Source organism: Psammomys obesus, unplaced genomic scaffold (genome assembly GCF_907164565.1).
Source record: "Psammomys obesus unplaced genomic scaffold, mPsaObe1.curated_primary_1811, whole genome shotgun sequence".
NCBI lineage: Eukaryota > Metazoa > Chordata > Mammalia > Rodentia > Muridae > Psammomys > Psammomys obesus.
In genome coordinates this window covers 106,508-126,951 of record NW_026596460.1, presented here as the reverse complement: position 1 = coordinate 126,951, position 20,444 = coordinate 106,508, and the positions used below count along the sequence as shown (strand labels likewise).

General features: G+C 40.9%; 1 protein-coding gene across 3 annotated transcripts in view; it reads left to right on the top strand.

Moving 5' to 3' along the window:
- Nucleotides 1-20,444, top strand: part of Cul1 (cullin 1) — a 72,818-nt gene extending 52,374 nt beyond the window's left edge. For all 3 annotated transcript variants that reach the window (XM_055598297.1, XM_055598298.1, XM_055598296.1), the window contains exons 8-22: nt 1,309-1,471; nt 2,044-2,174; nt 7,220-7,327; nt 7,432-7,538; nt 10,191-10,239; nt 10,819-10,950; nt 11,928-12,045; nt 13,001-13,077; nt 13,520-13,651; nt 14,699-14,791; nt 17,306-17,353; nt 17,432-17,514; nt 17,968-18,073; nt 18,775-18,888; nt 19,859-20,444. In XM_055598297.1, the coding sequence (XP_055454272.1) occupies nt 1,309-1,471; nt 2,044-2,174; nt 7,220-7,327; nt 7,432-7,538; nt 10,191-10,239; nt 10,819-10,950; nt 11,928-12,045; nt 13,001-13,077; nt 13,520-13,651; nt 14,699-14,791; nt 17,306-17,353; nt 17,432-17,514; nt 17,968-18,073; nt 18,775-18,888; nt 19,859-19,939 (1,542 nt within the window). In that variant the 3' untranslated portion in view covers nt 19,940-20,444. The remainder of the gene's footprint in view (nt 1-1,308; nt 1,472-2,043; nt 2,175-7,219; nt 7,328-7,431; nt 7,539-10,190; nt 10,240-10,818; nt 10,951-11,927; nt 12,046-13,000; nt 13,078-13,519; nt 13,652-14,698; nt 14,792-17,305; nt 17,354-17,431; nt 17,515-17,967; nt 18,074-18,774; nt 18,889-19,858) is intronic.

The window sequence follows — 20,444 nt, the reverse complement described above, 5'->3', positions numbered from 1 at the left end:
TGCTGACCAAGATGATCTGTGTTCTCCCAAGAAACAGATATAACTTAAACAGGAAGAGTGGTAGTTCAGTATTCATCTGCTCTGTTCTTCACTATCAAATGGAATGAAACCCTGAAATCGGCAGCAGAGCCTGAACTTGGAATTTATGGTTCTAGAAGAACTTTGTAATCCAGGAAACAAAAATACAAATTAAAGACTTTCTGGAATACACAGTAACAGACCCACACGCCTGGGATACTTACTAGATTGGAATGTTGCTGTGAACTTTTTTTTTCTTTTTCCAGGGCTCATTCTTTTGCACTGAACTTACGGATTAATGATATATTTTACTGGATACTTTTCATTTATCAAATAATAAATGATAATATTGGCATATTTTGATTTTTAAGTTTCTCACTGGAAATTTACTAACTTCAAACCTTTCATGTTTCTTTATTGTGACTTATCTGTTCTCATTTCAGTTTTTGGATTTAATTACTGGCTTGTGAGTTCTGTGTTTAGAATATGGACTTTGTGATGGATAGAGTTTGCTATGTTGAACTTTACTTTGCATGTTTAGCTTTTTGCCAAGTATGAGTGTATGTTGTGGCCAAAGCTGGTCTCCTGTGGTTGAAAACCACCCAGGGTCACATTTGATGGTCCAAACTTTGCCTAGTCAGTTGTTTTCTTTTATTCAATCTCAGTAGTAATTCTCCAATGGTAATTATACCAAATCTGAGAAGTCTGTGTGGAGAGTAAAATACGGCTTTTGTCTTTTTATTCAGATCATTTCAGTAATTCAAGACTATCAATGAAATATCTTCCTTATTCTGATAATGTAGGATTCCTCAGTGACTATACCACACTTTTTTCTTTATTGCTGATTATTATTTTTGAATGGTCATTTCTAGGATTATATTGGTTGTGACCACTGACTTCAGACATCTTTCAAACCAAAGTAGAGCTTCCTAATTCAGTGTCCACATGTTAAAGAGGACCTGCAGCTTTCTCCCACAGGGTTGGTGTTCATTGCCTTCAAGATGTGAAATATTATTTACCCAAAGAAAAATGACATGAAGACATTTGAACTGTTAATTATGATAATGTTCTTAGGGCTCTTAAAGGATTAGAGCATTGTATTGAAGAGAAAGTAGAGCATACCAGTGGCTTTCTAATGTGGTTGACAGTCACCCTACAGTCTAACGTCTTCCTCTCCTTTTCTTAATCAGGCTTTACTAGAAGATTTGTGAATTTGATTTGTCATTCACATAATAGTTCTTTAAAAGTGATAAACCATTCATTGGTTTGATTTGATTTAATTCTCTGCAGGCTGAGGCTCGTTTGCTTGAGGAACAGCGGAGAGTTCAGGTTTACCTCCATGAGAGCACACAAGATGAACTAGCACGGAAATGTGAGCAGGTCCTCATCGAAAAACACTTGGAAATTTTCCACACAGAGTTTCAGAATTTGTTGGATGCTGACAAGAATGAAGGTGAATATAATTTGTTCCACTTACTTGCCTTGATTATTACCAGTGGTGGGCAGATTTTGTGTGTGTGAGTATTCTTCCTTTGAAAAGATGAAAAGACTTCTTTGTTTTCTCTTCCCTTGATTGCTCCTCTGTGCTAGTGGGAACTGTTAGTGGTTCTGTCACATTGTTGGGACCTAGGATTTCTCATCTTAAACCATCATAGATTGAACACATATATGAAGTGAATAATTTGAGGGATCCCTTCATGACTTATAGTTGAAAGGTATATCTATATATATATATATTTTTTTTTTTTTAAACAAGTGTTTTAGTACCTTTTGGGGCATAAATATCTCAGCAGGATTTTAGAAAACATTGAGTGCTTTTTCTTTGTTGTAAAATTAGTGGATTCTTGTGGTAAAGGAAAAGTAAACTTCTAATAGACTAACTTCATTGTTGCTTTTAGCAAACTATACCAGATCTAGAAGATGGTTTCCTATTTCACAGTATATTTCTGTTTGACATAAGTGTATAATGAGCAGAATAAGTACAGTTGGTTTCCATGCATAAAATGGGCTCCGTTTTTCTTTCAGATTTGGGCCGCATGTATAATCTTGTATCTAGAATTCAAGATGGCCTAGGAGAATTGAAAAAACTACTAGAAACTCATATTCATAATCAGGGTCTTGCAGCAATTGAGAAGTGTGGAGAAGCTGCTCTAAATGTAAGTAGTGCCTGGCTGAAAAGTAGCTGAGCCCATTATTTTCACATGCCAACTGCAGGCGTGTGCAGTACATCTTTGTAATTGTGTAGTTAACATTTTGTTGACACTCACAGAGAACTTGTTTTGACTTGGAAGTAGAGAGTTCACAAAATCCTTAAATTATTCTTGTATCCTTTTTAAAGACTTAAAAGACTTAAAAGGGGTGGGAGATAAGGTGAGTTTCATTATATAGCTGATGCTGGCCTTGAACTCACAGAAATCCATCTACTTCTACCTTCTGAGTGCTAGGATTAAAAGCTTGTACCACCACACTCAGCCTTCTCCAGCACCTTTTTAAATATTGATAATCTCCTTTTTAAATCTTTGTCTTGTTTTAGTGTGTAGAAGTATTTCTTACTGAATGTATATGTGTCTAAGGAGGTCAGAATAGAGAGGGCTTCAGAGCCCCTGGAACTGGAATTATGAATGGTTGTAAGCCATTGTGTAGGTACTGAGAATTGAACCCTGATCCTCTGAAAAAGCAACCAGTGATCTTAACTGCTAAGTGATCTCTTTAGCCTCTTATTTATTTCTGTCTTAAAAATGGGTTTGTGTTCATGGGTGCGGTGCCCACAGAAGCCAGAAGAGGATGTCATACCTCAGAGAGGTAGTTGTTGTGAACTTGGGTGCTGGGAACTAAACTGGTCCTTTGTAAGAACAATACACATTCTTAATTGCTGAGCGACCACTTATCTTAAGTTTGTGAATGTTAGGTCTGTAACCTCAGAACAAGAATGGTTTGACTTTTCCTTATCATGGAACAAGAAAAGGAAAAATATACAATAATTTTTTTCATCCAGGATATAGTGTGACATTCTTGAAAATCCTGGAATTTTGGTTTCTTTAAAAAGCACAGAATTATTGCCAGACAAGGGGGATCGTGCCTTTAATCCTAGCACTCAGGGAGGCAGAGGCAGGTGGATCTCTGAGTTCAAAGCCAGCCTGCTCTACAAAGCTAGTCCAAGACAGCCTTTGCTATACAGACACCTCCCCCCCCCAAAAAAAAAAAAAAAAAAAAAGAAGAAGAAGAAACAAAACCAAAAACAAAGAAAAGAATATGTTTTCATTTTAATCCCAGGTATGGGGCTATGGGGCTGCTTCAGATTGTCCACAGCAGCTGACTATGATTTGCCTTGTGCTCTAGCAGAGGTATGGTTTTGCCAACTGTAGATAGTTTCTGCTATTGTGTGACCTTTGGAATTATGAGAACAAGAGGGTATATAAGTTCTAGGGCCCCTGAGAGGTGGGGTTGCTAGTAGTTCAGAGAGGTGAAACTGAGGGCAGGGGTTGGGAGATAAGGGGTGGGAAAAAGAAGAAACAACAAAGTAGGAAAGGCAGCTTTACCATTTTTTTTTTCCCAACAAATGGAATTCTTTAATCTTTCTGTAAATGAACTCTTTGTGGAAGCAATTCATTCCCAAACCAGTCTGTATACCACATCAAACTAAATTCTAATGTAAACTGTGCTTTACCAAGACAAATACTAAAGTGAGCTTCTGTTGGTCAAGGCCCTTTAGAAACGCATCACTAAACTGTCCATCCTTCATCAGGTAGGCCATGAATTCAAGGCCTTCCTGGGCTGCCTGGTGAATTTTAGAGCAGCCTAGGCTTAGATTGAAAGGATTGTTTAAATCTGTTAGTGGCCCAGGGAACACAAGTTTACACACAGGAGGAGTGAGATGTTTCTTAAAAGCCTATGTAGAATTATACTCCCAGTTCACCTCTTTTTAACAGTGTTCTTGAATAGTACTCGGTCAGAAGTTAGGATCATACATGATCATCGGAAGTGGCATCTAAGTCTTACCATATAGCTCAGGGTGGCCTCTTCTTGTCTTGGCCTCCCAGGTTATCCTACTATGGGCATATGCCCCAATGCCTAACTCAGGCCTTTTGAAGACCAGTGTTGGTCTCCTGGTGTGTGTTCATTGGAACTGGGAGTGTATACATGTATGTACTGTACCAGTATATGTAGAGGCCATAGGTAATGTTGAGTGTCTTCTTCAGTCACTTCCCACCAGGCAAAGAGAGCTTCCCAGAGAGTCCTTCAGTCAGTGAATATAAACAAGCACAGTCTAAAGTAAAGACAGAGGATTTAAGAAGAGACCGGAAAGGTAGAGATAGCTAAGTAGATGTTGGCAGAACTTGGAAGCATATTAATTAATTATGTCAACCCCACCTAATGGGCACAAGGAAATCCGCTAGAGGTATTATTGTTAATAATAATCATGCATTTGACAGACTAGATTTTTAGTCAAAACATTGCTACCATGTAGAACGTGATTGAAACTAATGAGTGGCTGTAAGAATAGCAATAGGCTTTGTTGAAACAATTAAGAGGGAATGACAATGACAGGGTGAGGGCAGTTGTTCATTTTTGGCTTAGGAAATAGAATCACACGGCTTCTGAAGAGTAGGTTGTACAAGCTTGCTGGGGACTTTGGTCTAGATTGTTAAAAGTGTCAGTCATGGATGTGATAATAGTTTTTAGAATCATGAGCATTGAATGGGATCCCTTGGCAACTGAGAAGGGTTGTGTTTCTTATATGCAAAACGAAACGAAACAAAAAAAAACCCTCTCATGTACTGTTTGGACAGACTTATGAGCCAGACTTATCACTATTATATTCATTTTGTTTTAAGCCTAAATTTTGTTTTTCAAGTCAAGCATGTTGACATATGACTGTAACTGTACCACTCAGGAGGCAGAGGAAGGAAAATCAGACCCAAGGCTGCCCTTGGCTATATAGTACATAGGAGACTAGCCTGGGCTATGAGACCCTGCCTCAAAAAAGAATGGGGCTGGTGTGATGGCTCAATGGGGAGAAGACCAAAGTATTGACAGCCTGATTTTGACTCCTAGGGCCCATGGTGGAAGGAAAGAACTGATTCCAAAAAGTTGTCTGAACTCCACCCTAGTACTGCGGCACCCCTCGTCCAAACCAAACATGTCTTGTAAACACATAATAATAATAATGGACTTTTTAAAGCTACTTTTTAGGACTGGCTATCTTGGCACATTGTTCTATGGATTCCTGTCAATCCACAACCTCAGCCATACTCTGCTGGGTCTTCCTGATTATGAAGCATCTAAAATCAATCTGGAGGCTACTTTATTTTTTGCAAAGCTTCACATCACCACATGGGAATTTCTTCTGGCCATTTACTGAGAAATTTGTTTCCAAATCCTTAATTTTAGGGGAAAAAAATTTTTAAAGTGAAAAGACCAGAGAAATGGTTATAATTCTCCCTAGCACATAAGAGTAAATGTAGAGTCATTACTGTTGTCTAAGAATCAATTTGTAAGCCAAGACAGAGCAGGAGAGCAGATGCATGGAAGAGAAGGCTGAGGTCAGTCAGCACATAGGAGCCACAGTGAGAGGCAGAGCATGTGGTGAGGGATAGTGCAGGCCTATCACCCAGCTTCTCACAGGATGTGAGTTTATCGCCCTCCACTGCTAACTTGAGTCATTATAAAATAAGCACTGGAATGTTTACATACGTAATGTACCTTATATGAATTGTATGAGTGGTAGTCCCAAAGAAAAAGGTTTGTAAGCGGTCTGAGTCTTTAAGTTGGTAGTTTTGACAGGCAGTTGGTTATTTGCAAGGATATGAAGTGGTGCCTTGTGGGACCTGAGTGGTCCAGTAGAAACTGCTGCATTTTCCTGTGCTTAGATGTCACTGTAGGCTAGAGTCCTTTGTAAAAACCAGTGACTATGAAAATTATAAGGGAAGAGTTTAAATGTTGTTCAGTAATTTGATGTGAGGTCAGAAAGCAGTTGAAAACCTGAGTCCACCAAAGTAATACAGGCTTTAATGATAAACCAAAATTAAGTCAAGCAAAGGGGGAAAATGCAATCCTTACAAAAAAGGAGCACATATGAAGTGAGTGCTTGCTTGACTTGTAGGTACTCTCTGATGCTTTCTTTAGAGTGGTGCCATCTCTGCAACATTCAGGAATAGTTGTCATGAGACAGGGACCAGATTATCTGATTATATCAGGTAAAGACCATCTTTCCATCTCAGTGAAACTATGTCATCACACTATATATTTTTTTCATAATAATTTTGCATCTATGTATCATATTTTTAAACAGAACACACCTGCAGTGTATAGAGAATGATTGTATTAAGAGAGTGTGTCAGAAACTGGGATCTAGGCGTGGTGGTGCACCTCTGTAATCCCAGCAGGGAAAGTGGCAAGGTCACAAGTTCATGATCAGCCTGGCCTACTTAGAGAGACTGTCTCAAAAATACCAGCAGTGAAATCACACGCCAGAATATTTCATTTCTGTGCACCTGAAGCTCCTGGTTTTGAAGGGTTAGTCAAGAGCTTTCCCGCCTCTATGTGTTCATCAGCTGGGCCTTCTCCATTCTGAAAACTGCAGAGAACATATCAGACTCAGGAGTCATCTACCTGAGTCCTCTCCTAGCTCAGCTGCCACTTACTTTGGTAAGAAGTATATCTTAGTTTAAGCTTCTAAGATTGACATTAAAAGCGATACCTGAGTTAATAAAATGTAACTAATAATAAAAATTTTTTAAAAAGCGATACCTGCTGGCAGATAATGACTGCTGATCAACCATTGGTATTGTATGATTCCTCCCCATCCATCTCCTTTATCTTGTACTATGTTCTTTTGTCTGAAGACTCTCTGTTGCCCACCCCAAGCAACACACTAAGTTCCCAGTACTTGTCCCTGACTTTGGCCACACAGAGGGAATGCTGTTGTGCATTCCCTCCTGCATTCAGACCTTCTGAGGTTTGAAAAATACTTTAATGATCTTTTCAAGTTTTTTTAAGGTATTTAATTTTTAATCTGAAGAGTTACTTTGTTTTACATATAAACACAATGTAAACACAATCTTTCAGTGGTGGGATCAAAAGTATTTCTGATCATTATTAACTTCTTTGAAGGTGTTGTCAAAACTTATAGAATGTTTTAGAGCAGCAGAGAATGTGCTCTTATAATTCCTGCTTAGTTGTGGTTTTCCCTCTACCTAAGGACCCCAAGATGTATGTGCAGACAGTGCTGGATGTTCACAAAAAATACAATGCCCTGGTGATGTCAGCATTCAACAATGACGCTGGCTTTGTGGCTGCACTTGATAAGGTAAGTGTGTTACTTTGCTGCCTGTTCAGTATGTATGTAGGATACATATGCATACACTATGTATGCAGGATACCATTTCTCTAACTGTTGTTTATATAACACAGGCTTGTGGTCGCTTCATAAACAACAATGCAGTTACCAAAATGGCCCAGTCATCCAGTAAATCCCCTGAGCTGCTTGCTCGGTACTGTGACTCCTTGTTGAAGAAAAGGTAGTGACTTAATTTTGAGTTTTTCCTAGTACCTTGTTTAAACCTCAGTTTTTACAGAAGGAATCAGTATTTGCATTACATTTCCTTGCATTGCATTTGTTGAAACCTGCATCAGCTGCCACTGGCTTTCCAGGCAGTAGAAGACTAAATACAATATGGACTAAGTGTTGGTGTATAAAATTTGTTTTTGACAAACCTACTTTGTAGCTCAGGCTAGCTTCAAAACTCCTGGCAGCCCTCCTACCCACAGCCTTCTACATACTGGGATTACAGAGTGCATCACCATGTCCAACTTTCTGCATACCTTATATTTGGTCATTTGTTGGTGCTATTTATACTTCGTTTTTCAGACATCATATATCTGACACTTTTTCTTGTCTTCTTAACTGTATTCAGAGTTTGGAGGTAGGCTGATCAGTCTTGGCTTCTTCCTCTGTGTTATGTTCCACACATGTTTGTGTGTGTCCTGGTTCCCTCAGCCTCTCCCTTTCACAGTTTTTTTGATTCAGGAATGTTCAAGATTTGCTTCAGTGTCCCACATACCACATCACCAAATGCTATGAAGGGGACACAGGCCTCAATAAACTCACATTTATTGAAAAGCTAGGCGATGAGCCTGCATGGTCCTTAACATGTTCTCACCTCTCACTGTGGCTCTTACATGCCAACTTCAGCATTCTCCTCCTTGCAAACTGTCACTATATTGTGCTTTTTATAGTTCTTAAGGCTAAGAGAGCACCCTCAAATGCCAATGTGAACAATCTAACTATCAGAGCCAGAGAGATCAATCAACTGTTAAGGAAACTTGCTTCTCCTGCAGAGGACCTGAGTTCATGCTGACATTGGCAGCTGACAAACGCTTGTAATTCCAGTTTCTGGGAATTTGATGCCCTTTTTTAGCCTCTGTAGGTTCCTGTGTGCATATGATGCTCATACAGAAAAGCAGGTATGCACACATGCACATAAAATCTTTTTTTTTTTTTTTTAGGTTAACAGATCATAATCAGTGAACTCGAAAATAATTGTACAAAATGTAGACCATGAGGCATCTTTGAACTGTGGTAGTAGCTCAGCAGCACACCTGAAACAGCTCACTGTGCTTAGAGAACTGTGCTGTCTGCTTGGTACATGCTGGGAAAACATTGGGTAAAGGGTCACTTACTGTCTCTGTTTTTTTAAAATTACTTTTTAAAAGCTGCCTCTCTTAGTTTTGCCAGAAAACCATCCTGCCAGGCCAGTGGGAACTGAGTATTTTATTCTGGGGCCTATGTGTCATGGTGCATCTGTGGAGGTCAGAGGAGAACTTGTAAGAATCAGTTCTTCCCTTCCACCATGTGAAATGCTGGCTTTAAACTGGAGTCATCAGGTTTGGTGACAAGCACCTTTCACTGGGACATCTTGCTGGTTTGGAAAAAGGAGTTTAAACTTGGGGTCTCTTAAGACTTGATGCTGCTTCTCAGGTTGTTATAGAAAGTGACTTAAATACAGAGCTACTCTGTGAGGCCTTCAGTTTGTCCTTGACAAACAGTTGTGTGTCCACAACTACATCCAGTTAGTTAATGCTGTTCAAGATGAGTGGTAGAAACATTCCAGAGTGTTCCTTTAACAAGCGTATGTTGGTAGTTGGCATTGAGCAGTGAGGAGGGAGTAACTCCCTGACCTGCCAGTGCTCCATAGTGGACATGATGGTGCACACCTGCAATCCCAGCACTCAGGCTGAAGCAGAGGGTTGCCATGAGTAGGGGGGGAAGCTTGGGTATCAAAACAGCAACAAATCACAACATTGTTTGAGAGATGTTTTGGTGATGAGGTTATTTTTCCTTTTTTCCTTTTTGAGATTGTAATATAATTACCCTTTTCTCCTTCCAGAACCCCTCCCATGTTACACCCCCACCCACCCAATTTCAGATGCGCAGCTTCTTTTTCTTTAATTGTTGTTACTGTGTATGTCCTGAATAAATAAATACAGCTCAGTCTGTGTAATAGTGCTTATATGTATATGATTTCAGGCATATGAAGTATTTGGGGTTAGATAACGAACTGGTGCTGCTCTTGAGGAGACCATTTCTCCTGTTCTGTGTATTCTGTAGTTGTCTTTGACCAAGGTTGAGGCAAACCAGTTCATTTTATACAGGATCCTTCTACAAAATCCCTTTTAGAAAACTGACCCTTAATTTGCTTTGCATACTGTATATCCACAGAATAAATTGATCAGTTGTTTTCTAGATATGACCAAAGGAATGAGCCTTACCTGTGCCTCATACCTTTTCCTTATCTTTAATTATTAGGCCATTAAACAGAAACTGCTTTTTTTATTTTTTCAAAGTAAAAGTATACAGATTTAGGGAACAATTTTAAAAATTAAGCTCGTTTACAGATATTTAAGTGAGTTATCTTAGAGGAAACTTTATTATTAATGTCTGTTGATTTTTATCTTAGATATTTTAAGTGACAATTTTATAATCTCTGTAATGGGGTACAGTGTAACACTGCCAAATTGGTGTAGAAAAGTGACCTCCCCTTGCTCACCAGCTGATCTGAGAGCTCAGCATTTAATACTTGAAACCCCATGTGGCCCTGCCAGTTTGGTAGAGTGATATGTGTGCACAGCTGCTTGCTTGTTTGTAAACACACTGCCCTTTTAAATTTCAGTTCCAAGAACCCAGAAGAGGCGGAGCTAGAAGACACCCTCAATCAAGTGGTAAGGTGCTTCATGGCCGCACCCACTGCTGTTTACATAGGGCCTAAAATATGCATATTAATGGGCAGTTGGTCTTTAATAAGTTTTACTCCTAAAATTTTATTTTTAATGTTGTTACTGTTTTGCTTCTCTTTTCTAATTTTTCGAAGATTGGTTTATTTTATTAATGTATATGAGTGTTTTTCGTGTATGTGTGTATGTGTATGTATGTATGCATCACTTGTGTACCTGTGCCTAAGGAGGTCAGAAGGGTGTTTATGGTCCCCAGAAATGGAGTTACAGATGGTTGTGAGCCACCATGTTCTAGGAATGGAACTAAGGTCCTCTGTAAGAACAAGTACTCTAACCCACTGAGCCATCTCTCTAGCCCAAGTACTTGCTTCTTGCTACTAAGTCTAGTCTAATCAACTGCAATTTAAGGAATAGGTGGCAGTGCTTACTGTAAACATTCCAAGGAGAGTTTATGTCATCAGTACAGGTTGCAACCCAAAACCCAGCGATCCTTGGATTCTGGTGTAGCTAGAGATAGTCAGCTTCTGAGTTTACTTCACTAATGTGTTCTTTCCCTGGCTTTGCCAGATGGTGGTCTTCAAATACATCGAGGACAAAGATGTGTTTCAAAAGTTCTATGCAAAGATGCTTGCCAAGAGACTGGTGCATCAGAACAGTGCGAGTGACGATGCTGAAGCAAGCATGATCTCCAAATTAAAGGTACTGCTCTGGAGAACTCCAACTTCTCATGCGTTATTGATGTGGTATTAGTCTCTCCACACTGGCAATGGGCAGAGGAGTTTATGCAGTGTGAGTCCTACTTCCCAGCTGGGCCGCCAATGCTTTCCTTCCTCTGCCACCCTATTTTGGGGACCTTCTGATCTGTGTAGCCCTTCTTTGGCTGGGTTCTGCTCACCAATTCCACATCCTCACCTGCCTTCCATACACTCAACCCTGTTGGTTTTGAGTGAATGCTTAGTGGTTTTCTTAGCTTAAACTACCAAAACAAAATACCATGGACCAGGTGACTTAGTCTTAGAAATTAAGTCTGAGGGCTAAGAAGTCTTAAGATCAAGGTCTAAGAAGTATTAGATCTCATTCCTAAAGCAGATTCTCCTGGCTTGAAACCAACCACTTTGTTTGGCAGAGTACTCTCAGAGAACATCTTAAAGATGTAGCAAACCCATGATAAGAACCCTACATTCATGGACTCGCAAGGGCCTATCTCCAAACACCTCCACACCAGAGGTTTAAGCTTCAGCAGGCACATGGTAGAAGAGATAGTTCAGTAGTTAAATAAGGGACAAGCAAATTAATTGGGACATGGAAAGGCATGATTTGAGGGTCATTTGATGCAGCCTAGACTATCCTCAAAACTGTGATCCTTTTGGCTCCACCTCCTGAGTACAGGACTTTCAAATATGTACCACTCTACCTGTTTCTAAATCCTTTCCTAGTTGTAATTTACTGCAGCGGTAGAGTACCTTGCTTTAAATGCTGCAGTATGCTATGGCATATTGAAGACTCAGTTGTTCAACTCTTTTTATAACACACTAATTTTAATCAGTATATATGTATTCCACAAGAGATGACTAAATTTTGGTTGTAGTAGCTTCATAGAACTAAAGATAAAGATATATCGTGTACATTCATGTTTCTGTGCAAATTAATGAAACAATTGCTTGGGTTTATTTCAGCAAGCTTGTGGTTTTGAGTACACTTCCAAACTTCAGCGAATGTTTCAAGACATTGGTGTAAGCAAAGATCTGAATGAACAGTTCAAAAAGCACCTAACGAATTCAGAACCACTGGACTGTGAGTACTGAGTGCTCATATAAGGACTGTTTCCCAGCTCTTTGTAGCAGATGAGAGAAATGAGGGTGGTAGATGTTGTCAGAATTTCAAAGACCAAAAAGCCTCTCCTCCTAAGAGGCCTCTCCTAACTCCCAGGATAGTATGATGGTGGCCTTTGCCCAGGACCAGTCATATGCTTCCAACTTCAGTCTTAGGCTGATATATGGGCTTGTTTTGTCTTTTGAACTTTAGTTTGATACATTTCTGAATATTCTCTCTCTCTCTTTTCTCTCTCTGATGAAAGTTGGGAGAATTTTATTCTTCTCAGATTAGAACTGCTGTCATTATTAAACTTTTTAAAACAGTTTTGCTAGTGGACATCTCTAAATTATCTGTGAAGATGAAATTGTCCTAATTCATAGGTTATACCTGTCTCTACTGTCTTCACAGTATAAGTGGTAAGCAAGCCAAAATAGAGGTAGTGGGTTGCTTGTTGAGCTTTCCATTTTCTTGTGTTTGGGGCTATTAAACCATTCCTAGTCACCACACACTGTGTGAGCGGGCTGAACTTCATATCCAGGGGGGAAATGAAATTGAACAAGGCAGACTGTCTTTTAGGAATTTGTATTGACAGTAAACTGGAATAACATTGCCTTGGAGGCAAACAGTTTCTGGTTCTTCAACCTTTAGTTTGAGTGTTTGATAGAGGGCATCTGGCTGTGTAACTTCGTAAGCCTGGAACTTGTGCTCTTCCTGCCTCCGTGTCTGGTGCTGGGATCACAAGTGTGCACCACTGTTAGGCTTCCAATTTTATTAATTTTAATTGGATACGTTGAAACTCTTTATGTTTAATTCTTAATTTTATATTTAAGGAAGACTTTTAATGTATTTTCTTTAATTTTGACCATTTCTTGTTTGTATGAAATAATAAAATTTTTAAATTTGTAGAGTAATTAAATGTGTTTTCCACCTCCAGTGGACTTCAGTATTCAGGTCCTGAGTTCCGGATCGTGGCCCTTTCAGCAGTCTTGCACATTTGCCTTGCCATCAGAGGTAAGGGTGGCTCTGTTATCTGGTCCCTTCAGCTGTGGAGAATGAAAAGGGCAGCCTGGCCATTAGTATGCTGACTGCAGTGCTGTGTCAAGCAGTCAGAGCAGTGTTGGTGCTGATTATGAAACTGGCCTGGGTTGGCTAATGGAAGGGTGCTCATCTCTTTTGCAGCAGCAAACAGTGTTGATTTACTTCTCAACTAGAGAATCTCACTGGTTGCCTGGTGAACTATTGATGTACCTAGTGGGCCTGAAGTAGAAACCTGCTTGGGTTCTACTCTCGGGTGTCTTAGAGTGCCCGCAAGACAGTCGCCTGACATCTGTAGTGCACTTCTCTGGAAGCACTGATTGTGTTCTCAGAACATGGGGTCAGGGAGCTTTATTTAGAAATGCTGACTGTAGAATGGAGAGCCATAGATGCCACATAGTGCTGTTCTTTCGTCCAGTTGGAGCGCAGTTACCAGCGATTTACAGCTTTCTACGCCAGCCGTCACAGTGGCAGAAAATTGACGTGGTTGTATCAGCTGTCCAAAGGGGAGCTAGTCACCAACTGCTTCAAAAACAGATACACTTTGCAGGTAATGCCTTTTTATTTGGGGGAAGCAGTTAGCACTAGATGATAAGACAAATCACAGAAACTCATCCTCTGATAAAGGAGTGTAGGGAGCATAGTGTGCTTGTCATGGGCAGGGGAGCTGAACCCAGTTCAGCTGAACTCTGGCTGGAGGCGCAAGTTATCTTCTTACTCTGAGCCTCAGTTTTCTCCTCAGTTGAGTTAGGAGTGTGTGTGTGCTTACGTCATAGAAGGGGTCTTTGATAGGTGTTGCCATGGCCCTTGCGTGACACGCTTGGGTAACAGATTTAAAAGCTGACATTTCACTGTCTACGCCCAGTCACGCATTGGTAAGACTCCCTAGTGCTTCCAGCTGTGTGGAGTGCTTACTGATGATAGCTGGGGACTAATGGCATCTGCAGATAAGAAGCTGAGGCCCAGTTCACTGACAGTGCACTATAGCTTGGGTGTTGCAAGGTTAAATTTTCTGTTAAGGCATTTTCTTTCAGAGTCTAGGTTCTTTCTACTCTTCTGTACTCAGTGTTTCACAACTAATACTTATTTCATATCTTGAGAAGGGTAATGATAATTACAAATTTCTTTTAGCATTAAACTTTAGAGTGGGTAACCCAAACTACTTACTAGTCTAACCTTTGAACCCCTACCTGATAAGGTACTTAAGTAACCTCATCCCTGGTCTGGACTTCTCTATCAGCTTGAACACATACACATTATGTGTACCAAAAAAATAATTTTTTTGTTCTACTGTGTATGAAAATACAACTGATGATTAATGTCCCTGTACCTGGTCTGTATTTACACAAGAGTGGAGATGCTTATCTAGTTACGTTTACATAGAGGACACATTTCATGGGAAAACTGAAAGTCCTTTCAGTGTTTGAGTGGTGTCTTTAAGGCAGATATGTACCTTACCCTGGCCTTGTGCCATTTTGTATTCTCTTTCCTTTTTTGCACTTGTTTAAAGAATGCATTTTGTGAAAGTAGGTTGTGCCTGTGAAGACCTTCGTCCATATTTTCACATTTCCTCCTTTCTTTTCTCTGGGCTGTGAAGGCGTCCACGTTCCAGATGGCAATCCTGCTTCAGTACAACACAGAAGATGCCTATACTGTGCAGCAGTTGACTGACAGCACGCAGATTAAGATGGTATTCCTGTCGTTTCACCTCCCTCTGTACTTTGAAGCTACCTTTTCTTTGCTCGTCAGGATGCTGACTTTGACTTCATAGATACTTGCAGCATGGAAAAAACAAAGACAAACCCCACAAGGTTCATTTGAGCCGAAAGTTAACCTGAGTTAACTAGTTGTTAAGCTAGCGTGAGGGACATCCAGCACATTCCAGATGCTAGTGGCGTTAAGATCTGGGTTATAAAGCTCCATGTGCCACTCTAGTGATTTTATGACTGTTGTTTTGGAGAAAACAGATGTTTACTCAGGCAGACGTGGTAACAAGCATTTGTGATGGTGGTGGCCAATTTTAGCTAAACTCTTATAAACTTTTATGCTAGCATTATAAGGGTGTTACAAACGCTCTGTTTTGCCAGCGTTGTAAGGACATTACAGAAGGCTCTTTTTTTTTTTGTTTTGTTTTGTTTTAATGGTTTTTCTGTGGAGCCCTGGCTGTCCTGGAACTCAGGATCAGGCTGGCCTTGAAATCACAGAGATTCACCTGGCTGTCTCCCATTTGCTGGAATTAAAGGCGTGTACTACCACCATCAGCTGGCAAAATGCTCTGTTTCTAAACCCATTCTGTCACCCACGCACTCACTTACTTAGTCTCTCTCTCTCTCTCTCTCTCTCTCTCTCTGCATGTATGTGAGTGTGAGTGAATTCCTTTCATTCATTTAACCAATTCTTTAAGACAGGGTCTTATTGGGCAGCCCTGGTTGGCCTGAAACTATTCTGCTCCCCGTTATCCCAGTTGTTAAGAATACAGGTGTATACCACACCTGGCTCTCTCATTTAACTGATTCTTTTCCAGCTAGATTTTTCTGAGGTTGAATTTTGACTTATTTTTCCTACTGTTCTTCCCATTACTCACATTCTCCTGCAGTATCTTCAAATAGTATAAAATTTCACATAACATAAAGCTGTTAATAGTCAATAAACAGTTGTTATAGCCCCCGCTACTATCCAGTTCCAGAGCATTTTCGTCCCTTGAGAGTAGACCCATGGCAAGTCTGCCTTCTCTCTTTGCCCCATGTCCCTGACACCGATTAGCCATTATGGACTCTCCTACTCTGGGCATGGCATAAAAGTGGAGTCAAGCTGTATGTCTCTTTCTGTATTTGTCTAACTTCACTTAGTATTTTTGTCTACAGGGTTTATTAGGTGTCAGACTTTATTCACGTGTGTGTGTGTGTGTGTGTGTGTGTGTGTGTGTGTGTGTGTGTGTGTGTATGCATGTTGGAGACTGGAAGTGTCGCTGCTGAGCACTTTCCATCCCTCCTTTGCGGCAGCATCTCACTGAATCTGGAGCTTATTCAAATATTTTCTCCCATTCACGTTGTTTCTTTGAGGGTTTTTTTGTTTGTTTTGTTTGGATTTTGTTATTTTTGAAACAGGGTCTCCTATAGTCCAAGATGACCTCAAACTCACTACATAGGTAGAGAATGGCCTTGAACTTACTGTCCTTCTGCCTCTCTACATGCATCCTTGAGTACTAGATGACTGGTATGCTCCACCACACCTGTTGGTATGCAGCATAGGAGATTGAACCCAGGGCCCATGCTAGGCAAGTATTCTACCAACTAAGCTGTAGTCCCAGCCCCCATTTTGCTTCTTACTTGACATGCATTTACTGATAGCTATAATAATATCGACATTACTGTACACACATTTTTTTTTTAATTTTATTTTTCTTATTAGTTACATTTTGTGGGGTTGGGGAGGGAATGAGGGAGCGGGATACAGCTGGGACACACATTTTATTATTTTGATGAAACCTACTTTTATTTTTTGTTGGCTGGTTGGAAGGACTGACAGGTCTGGCTGGCTCTCTGCTTGGCTTCTCCTCAAGGCCATACCAGTTTTTCTACTGTTAGTAGAATTCCCTTACAGGACTTCAGCTGCCCTCCTTCAGTCCTCATGGTTGCCGCTTCTGACAGATCTACCTTCATAGCGTCAGACCAGCATGGGTGCAGTTATGAAGAGGGCTAGCCTTCTGTCTAGCCTTAATCACCAGACCAGTTACTACCTACAGATAAGAGGTCACATGGTGCACTGAGTTCACTAAAGCCAAGTTAGCAGCCAGTTAGCATGGTCATGAAACTTGGGCTCTGCTGAAGCTACTTAGTGCTTCGTTTGATGTTCAGGGGTGTAGTTCAGTGGTAGAGCACTTGCCTGGCATATGTAAAGCCTGAGGCTTGGGCCCCCGAACCACAAAACTTTCTTGTGAACCTTCAGACTCTGGAGAAGTTCATTTCCTGTAGGTTTAATTGAAGTAGGGGAGGCCACATATTGTATCCAGTGTTAGTGGAGAACTGCTTTATTGCCTTTGATTTTGGGGCGCTTCAGGCCATAAAGAACAAGCCATGTCACTTTCTCTGGGGTTCTGCTTGAAGTGATGACCATTTTTGTGGACAATGAGCTGAATCTCTGGGACAGCCATTGAGAAGAAGTGTTGTTCCTTCTTGCTCACCATCTTTCTCTCTAATTGCAGGACATTTTGGCACAAGTCCTACAGATTTTACTCAAGTCCAAGTTGCTGGTAAGTTTTTGTAGCTTCTGTTGAACTAGAAGAAAACCTTTCCCTGGGATGTGCCTAGTAATAGTTATTTTCTTCTAGGTCTTGGAAGATGAAAATGCAAATGTTGATGAGGTGGAATTGAAGCCAGACACCTTAATAAAGTTATATCTTGGTTATAAAAAGTAAGAAAAATCTAATACACAGCTGCTGGTCTTATCCTCTGGCACCTGGCATACTTCAGCATCGGCATGGGCCAGGGGAAACAACTGTACAATCTTGACTGCCTGGCAGTCCTCAATGCTGCTTTGTTTGATGCTGAGTGCTGAGTTTGATTTTCTCTTTATTTCGAAACTAAGTCTTCTTGAGAGGCTCGTATGAAATATTTATACCTTAATGTCAAATTATTTTGATGTTACCACACTTCACAAAATTGAAGGATCAAATGTCACATCATAGCTCTGTGGTAAAATTACATGGAATTGGTGGAGGGACAGTTCCCAGGTGGGTGGTAGAAATGATACAGAAGAGATGGGTATGAACCACCTTCTGCCCCAGTCCAGGGAGGCAAAACCTGCAGCGTTGAAAGACAGGAAGCAGACTTTTCAATGACCTATTTTCTCTCTTGTCTTTGACAGTAAGAAATTAAGAGTTAATATCAATGTACCAATGAAAACAGAACAGAAGCAGGAACAAGAAACTACACACAAAAATATAGAGGAAGACCGCAAACTACTGATTCAGGTGACTGCCATGTCTGCTGAATCTCTGGGACAGCCACTGTATACTTAGGCAAATGTGTTGGCCTTGTATGTGCTGTAATTGGCAAGTGCTGCCAGAACAATACAGGGCTCAGGAGTGGCCAATGGTGACAGTGCCCAAAGCCCAGGACATTGGTGTCAGGGATGAAGTGTTCTATGTACCAAAAAGAAATAATCTAATCGACTTGCCTAAGTATTGGGAAACAGATAAATATGGCAGATTGAAAGAAACAAGAGAATAAGTAGAGTTGAGTACAAGACTGGGTAGCTTCTATGGCCTTACAGACACAATTTTTCTTTATTCTTTAGTGCTTTGTAGTTGGCCAAAACATTTTAAGATTTACGTTTATGTTATATGCATGTTTTGTCTATATAGAAGGGCACATGTACATGACTGGTGCCCCCAGAGGTCAGAAAAGGGTGCTGCAGATCCTGGAACTAGAGTTAGAGTGTTGTGAGCTACTCGTGTAGTTGCTAGGAACTAAAACCAAGTCCCCTGGAAGAGCAGCCAGTGCCCTTAATAGCTGAGCCATAGGTTTAGCCCCTTGGCTAAAACATCATAGAGCTAACTTTGGACACTTGTTACCCTATGCATGGAAATAGAGCTGAGGTAGGCCTATGTACAGGCTGCCTTTAACTTTCATGCTTAGCTCTAAGCGGGTTTTTCCTTGTTGATTTTATTAGGCGGCTATCGTAAGAATCATGAAAATGAGGAAAGTCCTGAAACACCAGCAGTTACTTGGTGAAGTCCTCACTCAGCTGTCCTCTAGGTTCAAACCTCGGGTCCCAGTGATCAAGGTATGTGAATTACAGAGCAGCAGCTATCCCTTCTCTTGTTAGGATACATGTAGCAAAAGGATTAGTGACTGTTTTATAAAAATGGGAACTGGCTTACTCATACAATGAAATCAGCTAACTTCATTCTTGAAGTAAATACATAGAGGTATACAGGTCATAAACACACTTCTATAATAGATACTCTGATAAAGAATAAGAAGTCACAGTTATCCAAGACTTCCCATGTTTTCCCCTATCTCTACATTTCTGTGGTAGTTAGGGGTTCTGGCTTCTGAGCCATAATGCAGCGTTGGCTGGTTTTGCCTAGGAGGAAGGAGTGTACAGAGTGCTGTCTGCTGTACGGGTGAGAACTTGCCTGGCAGTGTGAGGGGGCCCATCTGGGACTGCATTGTTAGGAAACATGTCTCTCTGCTGCCATGCAGGGTTTGTGTTAAATGCACATACTGTCTAGGGCACTGGTGATCTCATTTGCCTAGTTTGTGCTGTCAGTAACTCAGCAGGCCTTTCCTTTTCTGAAACTACCTGGGTGAGCCTCAGCTATTGGCGCGCCTCCAAGGGTGGCAGTGAGTGGTTAGCCCTCAGTGGTACGGAGCCCAGAATATCGTAGGGAACTATTGGCAAGGTGCTTCAGGTCGTTCACGCCCTGCTTCACACCCATCCTGCGCTGCTGATGGCGCAGGCCTGCCCAGGGGTAGCTGGGCCTGCTTAGAAAGGGAGAGTGTGGCCTAGATGTGGCACAGCACTTGCCCCCTTAATGCCTCAAACAGATTGAGGGGTGCGTGGTCACTCTTAGCAACTCTTCCCAAAGGACTTCATTCAGGAAAGCAGTATCTCCTCAGTTCCAGGCTAAGTAGACAGGTGAATTTGCTCCCTGCTGAGCTCAGTGGTGGGTAGCCGTGGTGAAGGTGGTAGGCCTGTCCTGATGGTTATTTGTATTTGTTTTCCCTCTTCCTCCTCAAATAATGCCCAGAAATGCATTGATATTCTCATCGAAAAAGAGTATTTGGAGCGAGTTGATGGTGAAAAGGACACCTACAGTTACTTGGCTTAACCCATCTCAAAGGGTCTATGCGACCCCAAGCAAATAGTTTCAGTGAATAGAACGGAAACAACTCAAGTTCATAGCAGCCAGCCTGCCGCCATTTGGACCTCCCTTTTTAAAGCTGAGACCACAGTTCCTACCAGCTGGTCTCAAGCTACAGCAGGACTGCTCAGGACTGACACATTTCAGTCTGTAAACAGACGCCAACGCCATTTACCCTACCTTATGGACAGAGGGGAACCGAACCTTCCATGCTGAGGCTGCATGCTACTGCACTTAAATCAATACATTGGCTCCCTGGTTAACAGCTGTCGCCTAAGGCAGCGCACGAGAGCGAGTCTGAATGGACCCACGTGTAATCTGCTATGAAAACCATTTGTATAGTGTGTTTCATTTTTTTAATGTGTGAAAATAAAGAAAATTAAAGGATTTCTGTACAAGTTGCATTTGGTTTTGTTTTAAGTTTTACTAATTTCTATATGTAAATAAAAGATTTAATGATTGTGCAAGTGTA